The sequence below is a fragment of the Ambystoma mexicanum genome, chromosome 6q (assembly GCF_040938575.1).
Source record: "Ambystoma mexicanum isolate Mex_15411 chromosome 6q, UKY_AmexF1_1, whole genome shotgun sequence".
NCBI lineage: Eukaryota > Metazoa > Chordata > Amphibia > Caudata > Ambystomatidae > Ambystoma > Ambystoma mexicanum.
The window spans coordinates 1,610,215,972-1,610,238,226 of NC_090937.1; the positions used below are offsets into that span (position 1 = coordinate 1,610,215,972).

Sequence of the window (22,255 nt, forward strand, 5' to 3'; positions counted from 1 at the left end):
AGTGGTAAAAACCCGACCTGAACCTGTTCAGGCCGTAGATGGTACTGCGTTAGTCTCTGGTCCTGTTAGACACCAAACTGCACCTCTATTGTTGACCATACAAGGCATCCACACAGAGACATTAAAGTTTTGATTTGATTACCACACCCCAATTCGGTATTATATTAGGAATACCATGGTTACGTAAACACAATCCTCTGATTAATTGGCAATCAGGCACGGTACTCTTCGAGTCTGAAATTTGTTAGAACTATTGTCTCCCAGTCCATCAAGCAACCGATACTCCTTCTCGGGCCTTGGGAGCATTAGCTCAACTCACGCTGAATGATGATGGATCAGAGGTTGTGAATTCCCATACCGTTGGGGGGGGTGGTGTCGGGAATTCCACCCGAGTATAAAGCATTCGAATCAGTCTTTGATCGCGGTTCTTCCGAGGTACTTCCTCCACACAGACCCTATGACTGCCCAATTGAATTAATCCCTGATTCCACCATTCCTTCGGGTAGGATATATTCCTTGTCCCCCTCGGAAGAACAAGCATTAAAACAGTATGTACAGAACGCCTTAGGATTAGGACACATTCGCCCCTCTACTTCACCAGCTGCAAGTCCTATATTTTTTGTACCTAAGAAAGAGGGGGATTTACGTCCTTGTGTGGATTATCGGCGTCTTAATGCTATCACGAAAAAGGACAGATATCCAATTCCGTTAATTACACCCCTTCTGGACCACCTCTCTCATGCTTCTATTTTCACCAAGCTGGATCTTCGCGGCGCATACAATCTAGTGCGCGTTCGTGAAGGCGATGAGTGGAAAACTGCTTTTTGTACCCGTTTCGGCCTGTATGAATATCTGGTCATGCCCTTCGGCCTATGTAATGCCCCGGCAACATTCCAGCGTTTTATGAATGACATATTCATGGACATTCTGGATGTATATATGGTTGTATACTTGGATGACATATTGATTTTTTCACGAAATTTTGATGATCATGTAAAACATGTCCGGGAAGTATTATCCCGTCTGAGGAAACATTCACTATTTGCCAAACCCGAGAAATGTCAGTTCCATAAAACGTCTGTTGAATTTCTGGGATTCCACATTACCCCTGGGGCGTTATCCATGAACGAATCCAAGGTTAAGGCAGTTCTAGATTGGCCAGTTCCTCAAACACTCAAGTCCTTGCAGGCCTTTTTGGGCTTCGCCAACTTTTATAGGCGTTTTATTTCCTCCTTTTCCACAATTGTTGCCCCACTCACGGCTCTGACCAGCCCTCAGGTACCCTATCGATGGCAGAGGGAACATCAGGAGTCTTTTGATGCTTTGAAAACTGCTTTCACCACCGCACCGGTGCTCCAGCACCCCAATCCCGCTCTTCCGTTCATAGTCGAGGCGGATGCCTCTTCTTTTGCCCTTGGTGCGGTATCGTCTCAGACATGTCCTACAACAGGCAAATTGCATCCGGTGGCATACCATTCCCGTAAGTTTTCCAATACCGAGACCCATTACACCGTAACGGAGAAGGAACTTCTGGCCGTCATGGATGCCTTTCGTGTCTGGCGTCATCATCTTTTGGGGGCTAAGCATCCGATCACTGTATACTCAGATCACCGAAATCTGCAGGATCTGGCCTCATTGAAATGCATCAATAGCAGACAGGTCCGTTGGCATCTTTTCTTTTCCTCTTTTGATTTCCATATTATGCATCGTCCTGGAACCTCACATGGAAAAGCGGACGCCTTGTCACGTTCCCCGGGTGGGGTCGAGTTGCCAATCTTCCCTGATACTGTTCTCGGAAAGAGTCATGTAATTTGTCTTTGCACTCCCTCTTTGTCATTGTTAGATTCTGTACGATCTTGGACTAGCAATCATTCCGATCAATTGCGGGATTGGGACCCCGTTTATTCTGATGGTTTGCCTTTCGTGCATGAACGTCTGTTTCTTCCCACACCTGACACTCATAACTTGGCCCTTGAGTGGTCTCATGATGCTCCCTTCAATGCCCATCCCGGTCAAGAGCGCACTTTGGATCTCCTGAAGCGCTGGTGTTGGTGGCCCTCTATGAAGCGCGATGTGGAATGCTATGTCAATTCATGCGCTGTTTGTGCTCAGGCTAAACATCGAAGAGGACGACCGGTTGGGCTGCTGCTTCCACTTCCGGTACCTCCAAGACCTTGGCATACACTAACAATGGATTTCGTAACCGATCTCCCCAAGGTGAGAGGTTTTGACACCATCTGGGTGGTGGTGGACACGTTCACAAAAATGGCTCGTTTTGTTCCTTGTAAGGGTATTCCTTCGGCCCCGGTCTTGGCAGACTTGTTTTTTGAGCATGTGTTCGTGTTATTTGGACTTCCTTCGGTCATTGTATCCGATCGAGGGTCACAGTTCACCTCTCGTTTTTGGAGGTCTTTGACTAAATTACTGGGCATCGATACCAGGTATTCTTCGGCCTATCATCCTGAGACCGATGGGCAGACCGAAAGGACGAATCAATCTATGGAGCAGTATCTTCGTTGTCTTATATTGCAACAACAGACCTCCTGGTTACCAGTTTTACGGCTTGCTGAGTTTGCATACAATAACGCGGCTCATTCTGCTACTGGCTTTTCTCCATTCTACGCCCTCTACGGTCAACACCCCAAGGTCTTGCCTGTCCCCGTTACTTCTATTTCTTCGAATCCTGCGGCAACGGCTTGTGTTAGGGATCTGTCTGCTGTTCATGCTAGTACTGTGGTCCATCTCACTGAAGCAAAGGCTTCTATGAAGGCCCGTGTTGATGGCAAACGTCTGGCTGCTCCTCCCCTGGTGGTGGGTTCTAGGGTGTGGTTGTCTTCGCGTCACCTTCGCCTAGTGGGTTGCCGGAAACTGCTGCCTCGTTTCGTTGGCCCGTTTGTGATCTCTCAGGTTGTGAATCCGGTGGCTTTTCGTCTAGTTCTCCCAAGTTCTTGGCATATCCATCCTGTGTTTCATGTCTCTCTCCTCAAGCCTTGTCCTGATTCTTCCCGCCTCCGACCCCCTGTTGCTCCGGTGTCCCTGGCCTCTCCTGATGTTTTTGAGGTTTCGGCCATTTTGGGTTCCCGTTGGTTTAGGGGTAGGCTCCAGTATTTAGTGGATTGGAAGGGTTACGGACCGGAGGAACGGTCTTGGGTTTCCGCCCTGGATCTTGATGCCCCTCGGTTGGTAGCTCTCTTCCATAGGGATCATCCGTCCTGCCCACAGGGTCGTGGGCCGTTGGGGGGGGGGGGGGCTATGTTAGGCGATCCCCTGCACATCAATCCACTGCACACCAGAACTCTTCCACTGCACACCAGAACACTGCTCACATTTCCCCAACACCTCCCTCCAGGGTTCGAGGCTCATGTGATTCGGTTAACCCAAAGGACCGAAAGCTCCATACCAGTTATGGTGTACGGTCTCGATTGCAACCCTTCTTGCACTGGCAGTTGCCTTGGAGAGCATACAGAAGGGGCGGCGTTACGTCTCCACGCCGATCACGTGATCCAGAGTGGCGTTCCTCACGTGACCTTGTTGGACGTCACATGACTCAGAGACGTCACATGACTCAGAAACGCACAGTATAAAAGGCTTGAGAGACGGAACACTCATTGCTTTTCAGCTGTCTTCAGACCCTGTTTGGCGTTATGTTTTTTGGCTCTACTGTTATCTGGACTTCGGAACTCTATCTTAGACCCCCTCGGATACCCCTTTTGTACCTTTGCTTGGAACTGTTTACCTGTTGCTGGACTTTGGACACGACCCTGACTTGCCTTTGGATTATCCTTTGATACCTTGCTGAACTTCTACGCTATTTCCCTTCTGGGATTCAAGTCACGCCTTCAGTTCTACAGGTGGTCCATCCTGCATCCACGCTATCCTGAGGTCCTACTGTTCTAGGGACCGCCTCATCTGAGTCTCGAACCTCCCTTCTAGGTTTCCTGGGTTTTCCTAACACCCGATAGGTAAGACTATTCAGATCCATTGGTTACTGTGATATATTGTAATTGCCTGGTACTTAACCTCGTTCCTTTTTGACAGCAGCATCGGTGTTCCAGAGGTTCCGTGGATCCGGGAAGTAACATCTCCCACCTGTGGCCCCAAAGGTCGCACAGCGGGTTTCTTTTAGTTCCCCTGTTCGTCACTTGAGGACGGAGGTTTCAACGGTCTACACGACACTCAAGTCAGAACAGAGAGTCGGAAATGTAGACTGTGTAATACAGAGGTAGAGACCATTAGGAATGTATTGACGGGTTGTCCCCGTGACATGATCGGTATGTAAATCCAATCGATTAACTTGGATCAATTCTAGGCCACAGCATACTTCATACCAAAAAGTTTGAAAAATCTGCATGAGGTTAGTTTAAAGGTGATTGCAAAGGATTTGGTAAGATTTTAATAATTGTGTTTGACACTTTTTTTTAATGGAGATCAAGTTATATAATAAGAATCGGTAAAGATCTATTGTGTTGAGAAATGCAATGTTGTGTAAATCTCATGTGAAGTATTTTATGTATATTTTTTTCTGTATGTGTAAAGGTTTGTAATATAACCAAAAGCACAAATAAAACGTCTGGACATTATATCAATTGTTCTACAGAGGTTTATTGAACAATTGGTCATAGATGGAAGCCTCACACTGGGTCCTCTGGTAAAAGCCATTTTAAGAAGTTGTTTCCTCCAAATACAAACTATACAGTGCATGTCACCAGACCAGACTATCACACACAGAAGCATAGCAGTCATCGTACTAGTACGATTGATGGTGGTCTATGGCAGCAACCTCGGCCTGGGCAACCAGACTCCCATTATGACTATAGATAGGAACTCGTTGTCCAAGCCCTCTGAACACTTCCATTACGGTTGAAAGTAGAATACAATGCAAACTCTCTATAATCGCCCAGGGCGCCTTCCACTGCAGAATTTCACTCCAATTCAGTAATGCAGCCCTAGTAGCGGTGCCAGGATCCAACCGTAAAATGTCACATGTCTTATTTCTATTGACAATGCTTTGGCACACAAGGCATTTCTGGTGTGGAAATAGTCTTCAGAAAAATCCCTCAAAACCTGGCTATTCACAAAACCTTGACCGACATACTAGCAGAGAACCTTTAGAGACGAGACACATCGAAGAAAGCATGAATAATCTCAACTAACAGTAATGCAGTCTTCACAGCCAAAGACATACTGAAAACAATTTTAAAAAACGCGAATTTCCAAGGCAAATGCAAACAGACTTTTCATAACATAAATAACTATCAAGCCCTTCCAGAACACCAATCTTGCAAACCTGGACAAAACAGATACAGGGAGAGTTTGGGCAACCAACACATGCATAAAACAGCATACACAGCAGCCTTATGTCTAAGGAACAATGCCAAAGCTCACACCTTTAGCTGTATTACACCCCATGTGACCCATCCTAGGGGCTAGCCCTGTGTTCCAGCATGCCTATATAATATATATTGAGTTCTCTCCTCAGAATAATACACATACACTTGTGGCACACTGCCACACACCACAAGACACCATACTGGCATTCTGGTACGCCAGCCTGCTTTTAAACCCCTGGGGTTTCACATCTGCCTCCCACTCTACTCTACTAACACCTCAACCCCACGTCGTTTCTTGCAAAGCAATGCACAATGCCTAAACAAGCATTGACAAAGCCAACACTTTTGGCTTGTGCATATGTATTAGGCATTTGTCTGGCACTGCATTTAGATGCCCGGTTACTCATACCATTATGTAACCTGCTACCATATTTGGCCAGTTAATACCACTACGGCAGTGCCTGGCAAGTGCATTTTCCATGTCTAAACAAAAGCCCAAACTGTTCACATTTCCAATGCTTGTCGTTCTATCTTGGCCACCAATCGCTTACGCCAACATTGCTGTTGGCATTTTTCCAGGGATAATTATTTTTTCAATATATTGCACATTGAAGCATCTGATGAGCTGCACATTAACCAACTTGTGCCCGTTTACACAGGTACATCATCTTTGCACCAAGCAGCCACAAAAAGTACACAAGAGAATCTTTCCCAGGGCTCTATGATGTCATGTTGGACCTTGAGAGCAAGGCAGATCAGCGGAAAGCGTGGGAGGAAGTCAAGAAGCAGAGGGGCCTTATACTGTACATTGAAAGAATACAATATGCAACTTGTATCACGCGATATATAGTTGCCATATAGGGTGTATTGTATTGTGTGTTGTAATCCGTACCACCGGGTCACTGAAAGAACATAAGTTACTATTATGTAGTTATCTTGTTGGAAGAATACTTGAATACTTGGTATTTGAGTTCTTACTATGTTGAGCACTGTAAGAACAAGCAGCTTAATTCACTTGCACTGCAGGTTGTTTGTGGTTTATAATATGGCAATAACTCACTATGAGGCCATCCAATGAACAGGCAACATGGATCCCTCGGTGTGTAGGTCATGTGTGGGCATATGTATGGTATGAGTACGTGGGTACAAGAGTCTTTATGTGGATATTCAGGTTCTGAAATAACAGACACGGATCGCTAGATTTCTAGAGGACTTTGGGGTATATGGTATGTAGCACTAGTTGCAGGATCTGAGAGCGTGCAGCTCAGATCACTTGGCCCATGGGACCCGATAGGGTATCGTGTAGGCGGGAGGTGGCAATGTTGGTTAGAGCACTTCACATAGGGGGTACTTTATAGGGTATAGGACAAGGATGTGTGGGCACCTTAGAGCCCTTGTGTGCACAGTGGTTGTTTTGTAGGGTGCCTCTTTGCGGGCACTGGAGTCCCCAATGCACAGGTGGGTCCACTGCCTGTTCGGACAATCGGTTTCTTCTCCATAGGAATCCGTAATGTATCGCATTTCGATGTTGGAGCTAATCCCATGGAGATGAAGGCGATAGCATATGGGGCGCAGACATGCCAAGGGATATCTAAGGTAGTGGCCTGAGTATTACTTGCAGACTAAGTAGGGATTTCATGACGCTACGGGCAAACACCTGCGAGTTGCTGTGTGGATGAGTTGGGCATGCATGCCATGTGGAACTGGGGGTAATTCTACGAGCAAGGGCGATTGCAGTAACGTGGCATTTAGAAATGGCTACGAGATTCGAATAGATGGAATATAATTATCGCATGCCACGATTGAATAAGTCGCTTGCATCGCTTGATGTGGGCACGTGTGCATGCAGTGGTGGGTAAAAGCGCACAGCCTCTGTCCACATGAAGTCCAGCTGTGTAATATAAACCGCATGCAGTCCTGACGTTAACACTGTGACACGGAGGGTCATAGTGTACGATATTTATTCATGGGCCCCATACTGTGAGGGGTATTGATATGATAGGTTTTTTATAACGCGCTTAATACCCAGAGGTTTCGAAGCGAGGACCCGGGGATCGAACCTGTGGTGCTCGTGTCGTCTTGCTTCCAAGGGGTGAGCGTTGCCCATGAGCTATCCTCCCGAGACTCTCAATCGCCCTCACCCTCAATTGGAGGGTGCCATCACGTGCTCAGCATTGCAGACGTTGGATACACAAACAAAGCAGTGCACTGATATTCTGACTGTGCCAATAAATCACTCAACTCTTTTAAAGGAATGTAAGACAGGTTTACCCTGTTTTACAAAGTGTTTTACAATGGGGTTCAGGCATTGTAAATAAATAAGGCCCGTTATGTTAATTTCTTACTATAGCGCCCATTGCCACTCCAGGAGCTAATAGCGTTTGTACCCAATGTAAACAAACAGCAGTTGTCAGCAGTGTCGGCTGTGTGTGGCGTTTTGACAGTCTTTTCTTGCTGCCTATTGAGAGGAGGTAAAATCACTGCCAAGGTGCAGAGTGCAGGGAGTCTGCTGAGTCAAACAGCAGTTGTCAGCAGTGTCGGTTGTGGCTTTTTGGCGAGCAGCAGTCTTTTCTTACTGCCTATTGAGAGCAAAATCACTACCAAGGCGCAGAGCGCCGGGAGTCTGCTGAGTCAAACCACAGTTGTCAGCAGTTTGAGGCTGGGAGCCGCCTCCCCGCGCCCTTATACTGATCTCCTTGGGCTGCTTTGATCTGCATGGATGGTGCCGGCGAGCGAAAAAGCGGGTGGTTGGACTAGGCGCCAGATGCATATTCAAGGTGAGCTTGCACCCCCGCCTCTCTTCTCCTGAAGCAGGGATCTTGCCTCCCCGGCTGTCCTGGATCCCGTGGGAAACTTTTCTCCCGCTCCCTCCCCTTCACTTTACTTTACCCCGGCCATGGGAAACCCGGAAAGCCCACCCTTGTGGAACCTGGTAGAAGGCCTTCAGCCCATAGACTGTACATTATCGATGAAGAGATGTTGGAAATGGAGGGTGGTAGCCCTCCTGCGAATTATGTATCCGATCGAGAGGACAGGATTGGTGTGGGCAATCTAGATCCTGATCTAATTACATCTAACCCACCCACAATGAAAGAGCCTAATCTGTTTAACGTGGAACGACACCCAATTGAGAGCAACGGATAATTTGAACACCTCGCTGAGCAAGGGGTCAGTGGGTCCTTGGCGTTAGCAAACAACTTCCCTTTGCTGATAGTAAATGCTTCTCTAACTTTGAAGAGTCCCTTGAAGGATAAAATTGTAGACAAGGTGGGGGAAAGAGTCCCTGATGGCTTTATCGTCCTCCAGCAAGGCTCATGCTCGTCACAGGACATAGATCTCACCCAAGCCTCGCTAAACAACAAAGTAAATTGGAAAAGGAACAACTACCCTACGCAGGTGACTGATTTATTAAAGACCTTGCTTCCCCTATCACTCTAGGGAGAACTAACTCACAGAGTCATCTATCTCAAAACTCAATGATCTCCTCTATTCAGAACATGTCCGCTAAGGGTAGCTTGCGTACAAGGCCCTGTGAGGAGGCCCATAATGGCCAATTCATCGCTAGTGGAGGCAGTGATTTTGCCCGTTAGCAGTGCTAGACGTTCCCAGTTATAGTCTGCAATCTCGCCAGAAACCACGCTGGATTCGGGAGCATCCACCCTGAGTAATTCAATCTTCTCTCCGAATATTCATAATCAAAACCCCCAAGCTGGCGGTCCATCAATGCAGCAAATTCAAACCCTGATTATGTCAGCACTATCCATCTCTTTGACCTCTTTCAACAAACTATATGAAGTAATCAACGAGGATTTCAAGGACCAAGACACCCACTTGGCAATGGTCCACTCCAAATTGATCTACTTAGAAGCTTCTTCAAATAAACTACAAGCCAGGCTAGACCATGAAGCTGAAGAATCTAGCAAATGGCAAACCAGGCTACATGATTTGGTCTGTGTAGAACAGTTCGATAAAATGTCATTAATGGAAGCAATCTTGGACTCTCAAAAATGGTCAGCGGACCTAAGAGATAAGTGGGACCAAAGCAGAGATAACAGGAGAGCGATTGCCCCACTGAGCAAAAAGGCAGTGGGTAAAAATAATTCGCCTTTGAAATCTGGTACTCATCTATTGGGAAAGGAGGGACCCCATAGTTGGACCAATGAAACCACAGCCACAAACAACTTGGAGGTATCAAGCTTTATGGGCCACCATCCCGCATGAATTGAAGTGTGTGAAGAGGCTCCAGAGACAATAACTCCTAATACTGAGGTCCCAGAACCAGTATTGGTGACGGCAACGGGAGACAATGCCCTAATGGAGGGCCCACTTGAGCCCTCAGGAGTAAAGGCATCAAAAGAATCTAGAACACAGCCACAAAACTTAGATGGCACCGAGCCAATTTACTTCATCTTCAGCAAGAAACGATAATCCAAAACACACAGGCTCACTAATGCAAAGAAGAAAAAAAAGAAAAAAACATGCCCTTGAGGAAAACAAATGTCTAATTCCTCAAGAGTCTTTATACGGAACTTGAAACCATTACAGGATCGCACTTATATCTCAAACACGAGGAGCGTGGATGAAATGACTCCCGACAAACCTCTTATATCGATCACAGGGCCTAGTGCTCCATTCAGTGTCCATCATTTGAAAGAGGTGGGAAGTGAACATCCAGAGAGTTATATGAATGAATCTATATCCCTATTGGAATTTTCCACATACTGCATTGAGTCATCAGAGGAAACCCTTCAAACCAATCAAGGGTAGAAGTCAAAGCCCAGAAGGGGGTCTGAGGGAAGTCTAGTCATTGTCTTCCACCAGCTAGGAAGCCGGAACAGCTTAATACCATCTCAGATGACGAAGAGAACTTCATGACCTTGACAGAGCGAAGGGCAATGGTGAGAAAAAAACTGATGAGCCCCGAATCACCTCCGTTTTTTTAAATTTAATACTAATAAACCTGGAAAATAAGGTCTGGGGTGACTGACGTGGAAATAAAGAGAGCAGAAGCCATAACTATATCCTTATAACGTCAAAACCAAGTACGTGATGGCCTCATACTAAACAGATATAATGTAATGATTCTGCTACACCATATACCGGCTCTTTGCTTTCTATCCTCGAAAGATATCCTTGTGGTTGAAGTCGTACAACAAGACAGAACCGATTGGGTTTGATTGCATGTTAGATCAGAGCAGATTAAGAAAGCCCTGTGGAGCTTTGCTTCCACCTTTCGGACCCTGGGATTTGATTTAGCTCAAGAGGTAACCTTTGAAGCCCTCCCGCTCAGAATCAATACACAAGCCTCAGGCTAATTCCATGACGGCCAAGAAGGAAAACTGGTCCTGTGCTAAAGAACAAAAACAAGTGAAAGTAGCTGGTATGTGCCCGGACAGATTGAACCTTGGGCGGGACCATTCGTTAAAATTACCTTTTCCAGGAAGTCTCAGGCCGGAAGATCAGTCAAGTATGGGAATTCCAGGATCTTACCTGTTCCGAAGGAAGAAGACTGGTCCTAGATTCATGCTGTCCTGGCACCCTCTAAGGAGCATTAACGCCTAAGGAAGGATGGAAGAGCCTTGCTACAAATTGGATCCTGGAACACCGGGGATTTTCTCATTTAATGAATGGAAACCCCACAGACTGGTCACAGTTTGATATTTTACTCTTTCAGGACACATGGTTGCGAGAACCTCCTATATGTGACGGATATATTTTGCTGCTAAATCCAGCTTTAAAGGGTCAGCGGGGCAGACTCTACTCAGGATTGTTGACACTCGTTAAAAAGGACATTTCAATAAAAATCTTAAAACATTGCACTCCTAATCCATGGAGTTCAAATAGTAACAGCCACAAGGACTCCTTTGAACCAGTAGTGTCCGTATGGATTAATCTTGGAACCCCACCAAAGCGGACTGTGACCTATTTATAGATACAGTGATGGAGGTCGATTGAGGAGGCCAAGTTGGCTACAGTAGATCCTTGTATTATACTGGTTGGTGACTTAAACATAATGTGTGTGAATGTTGAAATGCCTACGCGAGGGGGCGGGGGGTGACTCAAACAAGGCTAGCAGAGCAAGATCGAAAGTGTGGCTTCAAGAAATGAGTGCCAGTGATTTACTGAGGTTAAAGACACTACGGCTGGTGACATTCCTGCAAAACATACGTGGGGCCGTGGCCCCTCTAAGGCAGTAATAGACTTTGTCTCGCGCAATGTTCAGGAAAGAATTGATTCATTGGTAATCAATGAGATAGAGTCCCGTGATCATTCTCTCCTGAAAATATGCTGGGCCCAACCGCTTGAAGCAAAGAGGGTATCCAAGGCTCTAACTGTAAAAGTTTCTCAAGGGCGCAATAGACTCTGCTTGGTCCCGCAAGAGGTCTTAGACATACCTACCATCATAAGTTTATGATTTGAAATGGGCAATGATGCACTAAATTATGTATTATCAGCGCCACCTAATAACCAAAACTAAAAAAGGCAGAGTTGTGCTAATCAGTACATTACACCCCCTACTTAACTGGAAAATATCACAGAGCTGGTAGAGAAAGGGCAAAGCAATAAAGAAAGGGCCTGGATACATCAAGAGAGGGTAAGGAGCCTGATGGGCGTGGCCTGAAAAGGGAGGGAGAGCCCTACATGGTCTAAGTCCACTGCAGTGGGTTAGTGTGCGGTGTCACATACATTACATACTCTGTATAACTTTGAGCTGAATTAACCGTTTTAACAGGGGTATTTATTTATTTTATTGTTCATTTATAACGTGCTTAATACCAGCGAGTGATTTCTAAGTGCTGGATTGGGATTCAAACCTGTGTTGCACTGCGTTGCCTTGCTTCCAAGACAAATGTGTTGCCCCTGAGCTACCCTTTTGAATACCCATAACCAAATTTTTAAAAAACTATAATCTCAAAAAACATTCCGTTTTTCCATCCATAAAATGACAAAGCATGCCTTCAGGTGTCGCAGTCAACAGTGTCAAATCACACACACACACACACACACACACACACACACACACAAAAATACTGACCCTCAAGGTTCTATACCCCTCCTCCTCTTTCTGTTTAGATTGCAGGAGAGCTTCCATCTCTTTTCTCAGAGGTTGCAGCCGTTCCTGGAGTTGACTCTGCACAGGGAAGAGAATAAAGATTGCAATTGTGTTGATCGACAATCACATTTTACATACTATGATGTGTGGTATATAACTACAAACTCCCACACTTAATGATATACTAACCACACACCAACTACCTGATCACACACGTGCATGTAAAATTGTATGGAACTCACATGATACGTGATTAGGAAGGATGGCCTCCCCTAGGAAATGCGAAATGCAGTTTAGTGGCACAAGTGTTATACAATTAAACTTCTATGACTACAAGCTCAAGCACACCAGCCATACCGGCAAGATCAGAAGAACCACCTCACTCATACACAAGGCCTTGCATAATCACACTTGGACATCATCCTGGACTGGAAATCACATTTACTAAACTGACAAGTGCCACACACAGTAATCAGTCTTTTCAGCTACACACATGTACAACTGGTAAGTTTGATTGTGGTGAATTGACTGTGTAAGAGATGTATAAATGGCAATTATCTATACTTAAGGAGCTATGGGGGGGGGGGGTCATTAAAAGAAAAGAATTCAAAATGAAAATCCTTTTGTCACTATCAAACTTACCACCTTCACAATTATGTAGATGAAACATAGAACCGTGTCTCATATCTACGTTAATGTTTCACATACTAACTCCTACATACATATGTTTGTGGACGAGGCAGCAACCCTCAAAGTTTGCGCCCAATACATTGACATCCAATGCTATTTCAACTTTGAAGTTACAATCTTTTCAGTAGGTGCGTCAAACTACCATAAGTATGCATATGCTATATTAGCAGGAGAATTGCTGCTCTGGGAGGTGCTACTTTTTCCCCCGCCCCAGAAACAGATGTAATCCTGTTCAGATATCCAGCTACAAGAATGTCAAATATTCCTGGAAACTCCCACCCACAAATTGTTTTCCATTATCCGTCAAAATTGAATCTGGTAATCCATCCCTCCAACATCCCTTGCAGAAAATTGATCACAGTTTGGAATGATGGATCTGTCCCAATTTTGAATTCTGTCCATCTAGAGAATAAATCCACTAAGACCAACAAAATAATGTCCACGTACTCGACCCATGTCCACCAGTCCCAAAATATCCAATCCCAATTCACTCCACACTCTGTCCGGTTCATCCACTCTCACCATGGGCTGCTCATTCACCACTGAATTCTTACCGGACGCCTCACATTCAATACATCCTGCAATCATCCGATCCACATCTTTATCGAATTCTGGCCACCAATAATAATTTCTTCTTTCGATAAACCAATGTGACCCTCATGGGCCGCCTCAACCAACCTTCTTCTCAAACTCCTCGGCACAACAGCCATGTTATATTTATATAAGAGATTACTTTCAACTCTCCTCACCATTCAACAACCTCTTCTCAGGCCATCCATCACCTACAAACTGTAAGGTCCCAACACATGCTTCATCTTCTCTCAAAGCTCTCTCCCATTCCTGCCTGACAAAAATAGTATCAGTAAGGACTTCATAACCCCTTTCCTCATCTCTCTCCACCACAACTAACTTGGAAACATGGTCAGCACAAGCACAAACATTCTCTGTCCCGGATACCACCTCCATACAAAATGTGTTTCCCTGCATTCTCGCAACCCAGCATGCTACTCTTCGACACTTTTTCCAATCCTTTCCTCTCGAATATGTCCTTCAGGGGTTTATGATCTGTTCCAATAACAAATTCAGATCCCCAGGCTAAATTCTTAAATTCCTCTGCCGCCCAATGGCAGGCAAAAGCCTCCTTCTCCAATACTGAATAGTTCTTTTCAGAACCTCTCAATATTCGACGCATGAGTGACCATCAACTCATCGTTCTCTTCTCCTATCTGTGATAGTACTGCCCAAACACCATAATCACTGGCATCCACAGATATTATGCTCTTCATCTTGGTGTCAAACATCGCAAGGGGCTTGGCCAAATAATCTCTTTACCAACTGGAACTCTCCCTCGCATTTCACATACCATACTAACGCTACTCCTTTTCTCAACAAAATTCTCATCTTCACAACCTTATCCGCAAATGCTCCAACAAATTTCTGGTAAAATTCCACCATATCGAGGAAAGATCTCAATTCCGCTTTACCTCTTGGTGATTTGACTCTCATAATTCCATCCACCATATCCTTTCTAGGTTTTAAACATCTGCCTGAAATTTCATGACCCAGATACTCTATGACCTCCTCCCTGAACACGCACTTCTCTGCCCTCAGAGTCACCCCCTTCTCACTTAAAATCCTTACAACTCTCCTAAGATTAAGATCACAACTTTCTTGATCACCACCACATACAAGTATGTCAGCTTGAAAACAGCATACTCCAGGAAGGCCTTTCAATATCTTTTCCATGACTTGAAACTGAAGAGGCCAATACTATCCCAAATGGCATTCTACAGTATTGGAATATCCCTTCATGGGTAACAAACGCAGTATGTTTTTTTTTCGAATCTTCTTCTAACCTGATTTGATGATATGCTGACAACATATCTAATTTTAAAAAACATCTTCAACTTTCCCACCATAGCCAACATCTCAGACATATTAGGCAGAGGATGTCTTTCTGCAACAACACATCTGTTTAATGCCCTTAAATCGATGCACAATCTTAACTCCCAGCTGGCCTTTTTAACTATCATAATGGGAGATACGCATTCAGTACTCCTTGGTTGCTCAATTATTCCTGCTTCCTTCAATTTTCGAAGATCATCTCTCACTCCATCTCTTTATACCATGGGTACTGGACGCAGTTTTGCAACAACTGGTTTACTTCCTCCCCTCAAAACTATCTTGTGAATCATACCACTCACACACCCTCTATTTTTAGTAAACACTTTGTGATTTACTTGGACAATTTGTAAACCATACCACTCATGGAGAAAATGCAGCACCTGATCCACTGTGTTAGGATCCAATCTTATATGCAAACCTTTCTGCTCCCCCCATCCAAGCAACGTCTCCCCACTCTTGAAACTCATGGCAATGAAATACCCTATAACATCTATGTTCCCCAAATTATATCCACCTGGCCTCTTATCCAGGAACATCCCCACCAACAATCCCTTCAAATATTTCATGTGACATCAATGACAATTTGGCACCAGAATCTGCCATCATCTTCCCTTTCTTACCATTCACCCATATGTCCGCATAGGGACTATCGCATGCATCTTCTTTGCCACAACTCCACCATGTTTAACGTGACAATCTCAACATGCTCTTCCTCCCCTGATGACTGGTGGGCCTCATCCGACACATATAGTACTTTATTTTCCCTAGATGTGGAGTATTTTTTGCAACAACTGCCCCCACCGTTTACATTTATTACATATCACCTTCCTCCCTGGACATGTTGGTGAACCTACAAAATGTGCAGCACTCCCACACCTAAAAACACAACCTCTCCATTGCTATCAAACATTCCAAATGACATAGCAAGTGTTGCCATTCTACTATGCCATTCAACAATCGGCTAGAACCACTATACAACATCGTCAGGTAGGTAAGTTGGCCTGCCTTTGCACTATTTACATTTATTATATTCTCATGTCTACCATTCTCCATTAGAGTTATGCCTAAGTACTTGTAGTATGAGACATACTCAATCCGCCTGATATTAAGCACAATATACACCCCATTTACTTTTTCTGGGGCGACCAACAGTATCTTAGTCTTATTTAAGTTGATTACCAATGCATTTTCTTTGGTATAGCTAACAAGAGATTCCAAGAGAGCTTTTATACCCAGGACCGTATGTCTCAAAAGCACCAGATCATCTGCATACAGAATTGCAGTAATACGATCTTTACCAATCTTTGGGCACCAGATGCCCAAAGCTGCCACACGGAAGATCAGGCCGGCTAAATGTAAATTGAAAAGTAGGGGGGGCCAGCAAATACCCTTGTTTCACCCCCTTGTCAATATAAATGCCCTTCAATAGAGAGTTTCCACTGTCCAATTGAAATTCTAGCAGTTGTATTCTTATGTAGTGCTTTGATGATTTACAGCAGCCATCTAGGGCAACCCCACTCGTGCATTTGTTCCCAAAGGCGCTCCCTATTCACCAAGTCGAACGCGGATTTAAAATCCACAAACGCTAGGTATAGGGCAGGATTTCCTTTCTTTTTAGCCTGGTTTACTAAGCAGTCCACCACACTGAGATTTAGGTTAGTACTTCCCCCACTCCGGAACCCCGTTTGGAGTGGGTGAAGAAAGTTTTTAATCATCAAACCATTGTTGCAAGTGTTTTAGAACGCATGCAGAAAAAACATTACCAGTGGTGTCCAGTAGCAATAGTAACCAGTAATTTTCTGGGTTTAGCCTATCACCAGATTTGTGGACTGGAATTAGAATAGAACTAGACCAAGATCGAGGGATCTTTTTAAAGAGAAACATTTTCATACATATTGCACAACAAGGTTGGCCATCTTACAGGATCAGATTTCATTACAACGACTGCCAACCCCAGGTGCCATTGCATTTTTTGCCTTTTTGATTACATCCATGATGCATTCACGTTTAAAATGCAATGGACAACCACCCGTCTTGCCACTTTCTTTCCTCTCCTTTACAGTTCTTACGCATTTTGACTTCGATAAACGTCACCATATAGCTTCTGGGATGGGATTTATCGCACGCCCACCATTCTGCAAATCTTTGGCAAGCGCCAGGGTTCACCAGATAGTTTTTGGGATGCGCGGGGTTGGGCGTCAGCATAGCTCGCAGTAATATCTGCCCGTTTTTATTCAGGCCTGCACTTTCCGCTGTTTTAGCCAATTGCGGTAACGGTTTTTAATTTTACGTATATTTGTCAAAATGATTGGAGATGAAAGGGTTTTTCCAATTCTAATTTCTCTACATAGTTTCCGTTTGGCCACTTGGATCTCTGCATCGAAATAATAGCAGTGCAGGGAAAATGCCTCATACTTATACACAATCCAAAACCTTTGGCTTTGTCTTTGCTTTCTTTTAACAGGACTTCATTGAAGGACACGCATAGTGCTTATAAATAGAGTGACTGAAGACAGGCATGTTTTATTACACCAGTAGCATGTTTACAGCTCCAATTATGCCACTAACTCTCAGAAGAATGATTTGAAAAAACACTGCCAGGCACTAAGCAAAATGTTTGATGGTAAGGCTTGATAAAGTTAGCTCAACTATCCCAGGGAGGTGTTTTTTGGGTCGGGAGGGGCAGGAAGTGGGTAGGAATGGCCATAGCCATATGCATGATCATGTGCAGTCAATGAGTGGGTAAGTTACAGAACACCTACAAGCTTTGTGTCACTCCACATATGCCATTTCTCCCAAGCTGTCCTCTAGTGAAATAGTTTAGATGCCAACGAATAGCCAAAACTAAAAAAGGGGCAAGTCTTTGCGCCATCCTAGACAATGATGTCACAGGCAGGAACAATATAGCAAGTCTAGGGTTCAGATGCAGAGGATTTCTGGCAGCAAGATAAATACAGGAATGCAAAGGCCACCACTCCTCCAGTGCCTGCATCAGTTCCCGCTCAGAAAGCTACTCCTGCCCATGGATCACCCTCAGTCTCACTACCAGCAGATGGCTGATCTGCATGTGGGGAATCCTGAGGGAGAAGCGAGGGGCCTTGCCTGATCCCACAGACAGTGTTGAAAGAGTAGTATTGTGGGCAAATCCAAGCTGCCATGTTGGTACTTACCAGTCAGTATTGGTTCGAACAACATGGTCTTATTCTCCAACGGAAGATTGTCAGTGGGCGGTGGCACAACGACCCCTACCTGTGGTGGGAGACACCCGAAGTTGTTAGAACAAGTCTGTTGATCCAGAAGAGGTAAAAAAAAAAAAAAATGTAAAAAAAATATCACAGGATGGCAGATGAAGAACTAAGTCCGAAGGTCGAAGACGGACTTAGATGGGATACAAACATAACCCATCATTGCCTGATGGGCCATGGTAGGTTAAACCTAAGTGTTCAGCTCTAGGCCAACCAGCCACACCTATGCTCAAGCGGGCCAATAGGATCACACCCCAACAAGACTGCAAGGTAACCAAATGAACCAGCCATCCGGCATCCAGTAAATGCATGTTTTAGCCGTGATAAAGTCCAGAGAGGTCAAAACATGTGCCACCTTAATAAAATGCATACAAACCACTGCAAATAAGGGTGTATGGAGTATAAATCTCGTCTTAAGCACAAGGTACCCTGGTACAAACAAACCCTTAACCTAACATGAGGTGTCGGCAACACTTCAGAGACTTGTGACCCTGCAGCTAATTAACCTATAAACTCACCAGTCAAAACCCTAGTGCCCAAATGCTTTTGTTAAACGTAAGTGACCTGTACTAGAGGGAGTCAGGCCAGGTGAGTCGGATGCGGGTTGGGTTTGTTATGGTTTTCTGTGTATGTTAGGGTGCTATCCTATTATTGCCTTGCAAGTCTATAATAAAGGGAACTCAATGTGTCCATTCTATACAATGTCTCTTAGTCCTTCTTGTTCATTTCACTTCGATACCTTCCATATGGATGTAATAAAGATGCAACTTCAACATGATATAAAGGAACGCAGTTATCAGCTGCGAGAGTAGGACTGTAAAAGGGGAGGGGGCTCATTCCGACACTTGTGAAATAAAACACATAATAAAACGAATGAATAAATACATGGGCACAGGCAAGTATAATCAAACTTAGTGGCAGGACAAAATGCAGTAAATAGGCCTTAAAAGCTTGCTTTTGCAGAAAAAGTGTGTTTGTGTTTTGTGTGCGGAAAAAGCTGCTGTGGCTGGTGACTTTGGCCAGAGTCTGCGATCCAAGGCCAGTACTGAAGAAGTACACAGTTGTTATTTCAAGGTCGTAGATTAGCGCTCGTAGGTTCAGCAGAGTAATGAATGCATGACTATTTTATCATTCAGAATTCACTTGTAAAATACGATTTTCTAATGCAACCGAAAAGAACCACTGTGGTTCCAAATATCCCCGTAGTACATTTTCTCTGGAAATCATGTCAGAGTGTCCCCGATATGCAACATTAGTGTAGCAGTACGCCCGTGGTTCAAGGCTCTGACGGTGACATGGTGGTAAGCGCTTCTCATGTGAACGGAGATGAAGAGACCAGGGCAAATGATTAAAGTTCAGCTGGGCGTCTCAAAAGTTTCAGTGAATGAAGTTTGTGCTGTGGGAATTGGGGGGTGGATTGTGACATCACATATGGTAATTGAGGGTGGTGTTGGAAGGTTCATAAGACCCAATTATTGAACATAACGTATGCTTCAATGTAAGGTCAAAGTGTGGGGAGATGTTCTCATGTCTCACAATCATGAATGCGAATTATTTTGCATTGCATAAAAGTTCTAGATTTAGCAGTGCTTCTTTAACAGCACCTTTTCACGCAGGTCTGTTCCGAAATCGGTTTGAATTTTGCTGTCCCAGCTGTGTCTGGGGCCCTGAATAAAACTTACTTCCTGCACCAGCGTACACTCCTTTTTGACTACTTCTGTAATTTCTTGGTGGCTTTTGAGGCGACCCCCATCACATGGACATGAAGAATGTACTCCTAAAAGAATACAAGGATAGGAAAAACCCTCTTTTCTCCCCCAATACTTGTTCAAATTATATCAGAGGGAGAGTTGTAATGCCAAATTCACAGGGAAGTTGGACGATCAACTTGGGGAACTTAATCGGACAGTCAAACTCCACTCTGGATGAAGTAACTCCAGCAGAGCCGGTGGATAAAAAGGTAGATTTTGACTAAAGAACTTATTTATCCATTAAACAGTCCTCCACACAGAGGCCTACATGGGGTATGTAGCCCAATTCCTGTTGTTAGACATCACTCCCCTTCTCCAAATTATTGAGTGATAAAACAAATATGGAGGGCACATTGAGCAAGGTCCCCCACGCCCCTTCTCTTCCAGTGAGTACTGTTTGTGCCCAAGAATTATCTGGAGGATAGCACGCTGCTGAGGCCACCGATTGATCTTATGCACAGAAGAGAAATCCTTAATGCTACCCTTGGGTGCATCTCTCCCACTGGGTCCATCAGTTTAGATGGTGGAGGCACTGGTGCATTCAGGGCCTTTCGTGTGCCTTCCCTCCTTTTCCAATTTTGACAGGGTCACGATTATGATTTGGAACCCATGGGTGATAAGGAATTGAGAATTCTGGACACATTTTCGCCGCTTTGGATGGGAGGGCCCTATATTAATCAATCATTCTGGTATGAAAAAATGTTTATGCCCAGTTTGTGAAGTCATTCCATTAGAGAGACCAGAATCTTGGTGGAGACCGCTGGAGCCAATTTTAAGCGAATATGGAGGACTAAAAATTGTAAATACCAGCCCCCTACGGCAAACCTAGAAATGGTTGATGGTGTGGTCTGAACAGCAATATGTAGAACGGTATTGCTGAAATTTAAGGATGCAAGCCAGTCCCAGCATGAAATAAGAGTGATGATCCTTTGAAGACTTCATCCAGAACATGATGCTGGGGGCGAAGAGATTGACATCTTTGAGAGCGATGTCCTCGGAGCCCAAAATACTGTGAAGTAGGATTCTGTGGCCAATTTGCTTGGGGGCGCTCAGGTGATCGTCCCCTTTTAAACCAGAATGAAAATATCCTGCATCATGGACCCTCACTTTGTCCAACCCGCTGGCCAAGGACTGTTCTGTATCCCCGACTTCTGGGGTGAAGTTGCATTCAATGATATTTCCTCCTGATACTATCCAGGACTTACGCGTTGTATGTAAAATGGTACCAATGGCAAGCAAACAATGTCAACCTGCCTCCCACTGGACCTGCATGAGTGGATTTCATCCAAAACAGCACGCTCCTGACTGGACGGGGGACAAGTCCTGGATTATTGAGGCACAGGTCTGACCCTTCTTCTAAAACAGACCATCCAGTTATTGGAAGAGGACTGATAGGCTTATTACGTATGGATCTATACCTAGAGGATTTGGACCCCTCTTTTCTATGCAGGGTCCCAAAGGCTTCTCTCCCTTGGGCATTCAATGGATGTTTTCCTTCAGCTGTTCCCCAAATAATTTAGGCAATAGGTATGGTGAAGGGATACAGTTCTTTTAGTCAATTCTGTATGCCAATCCCGGATATGGCTAGGTCTTCTCGCTATAACCACTGAGCCCCATGGTAAGTGGTTCATCTCTCACTCGATTGACGGCTACATCAGAGAGAAATTCAGTCTCCCTCTGCAACATGTCCAGCAATGTTGAACAGCCTGCTCCCCTTTCCATGCAGGCTAACAGGGCTCGAGAATCATCCATGAGGAACTGGGATTTGTATGATTAATAGAATGAAGATTGGAGGGACAGGTGAGTATCAACAGATGTTTTTCACAGGGAGTGGTCAAGTCGACAGCCAAAGAGATTGGTACAGACAAGTCCTCCCCTGGTAGGGGATACAGTTTACCCATAAATGTTGTTAAGGAAATTCTGTCTCGTTCCTTTCATTCTCATATCTTGTATCAGATGTCTGGAATAAGGGGCAAACCCCTCATCACCATCCTCCCGAATTGGCAAACCTTTGATTTTGTAATTGGGGATAGGGAACTCCTCTGCTGTGAATGCTGTTTGCTGGTCCACATGACCCAAGTCCTGTACCTCTGATGTCCTGTCAAGATACTCGCCCTTAGGATACCCGGTTGTCTCAACGTCTGAGGATAGAAGGGACAATTAGGATGTTGGGGACTATGGGGACAGCGGGCTGATTGATGGGGAGACTGTGGTCCTTTCTCTGGCTTTCCTTCTGAGCTCTTTTTCTTCCATAAGGTAGATGGGGGGGGGGGTCTACAT

At 44.8% G+C, this 22,255-nt stretch overlaps 1 protein-coding gene across 2 annotated transcripts in view; it reads right to left on the bottom strand.

The window, feature by feature from the left end:
- LOC138516905 (E3 ubiquitin-protein ligase TRIM39-like) overlaps positions 1-22,255 on the bottom strand; it is a 146,002-nt gene that overhangs the window by 118,652 nt on the left and 5,095 nt on the right. For both annotated transcript variants that reach the window (XM_069632361.1, XM_069632362.1), the window contains exon 2: positions 12,367-12,462. In XM_069632361.1, the coding sequence (XP_069488462.1) occupies positions 12,367-12,462 (96 nt within the window). The remainder of the gene's footprint in view (positions 1-12,366; positions 12,463-22,255) is intronic.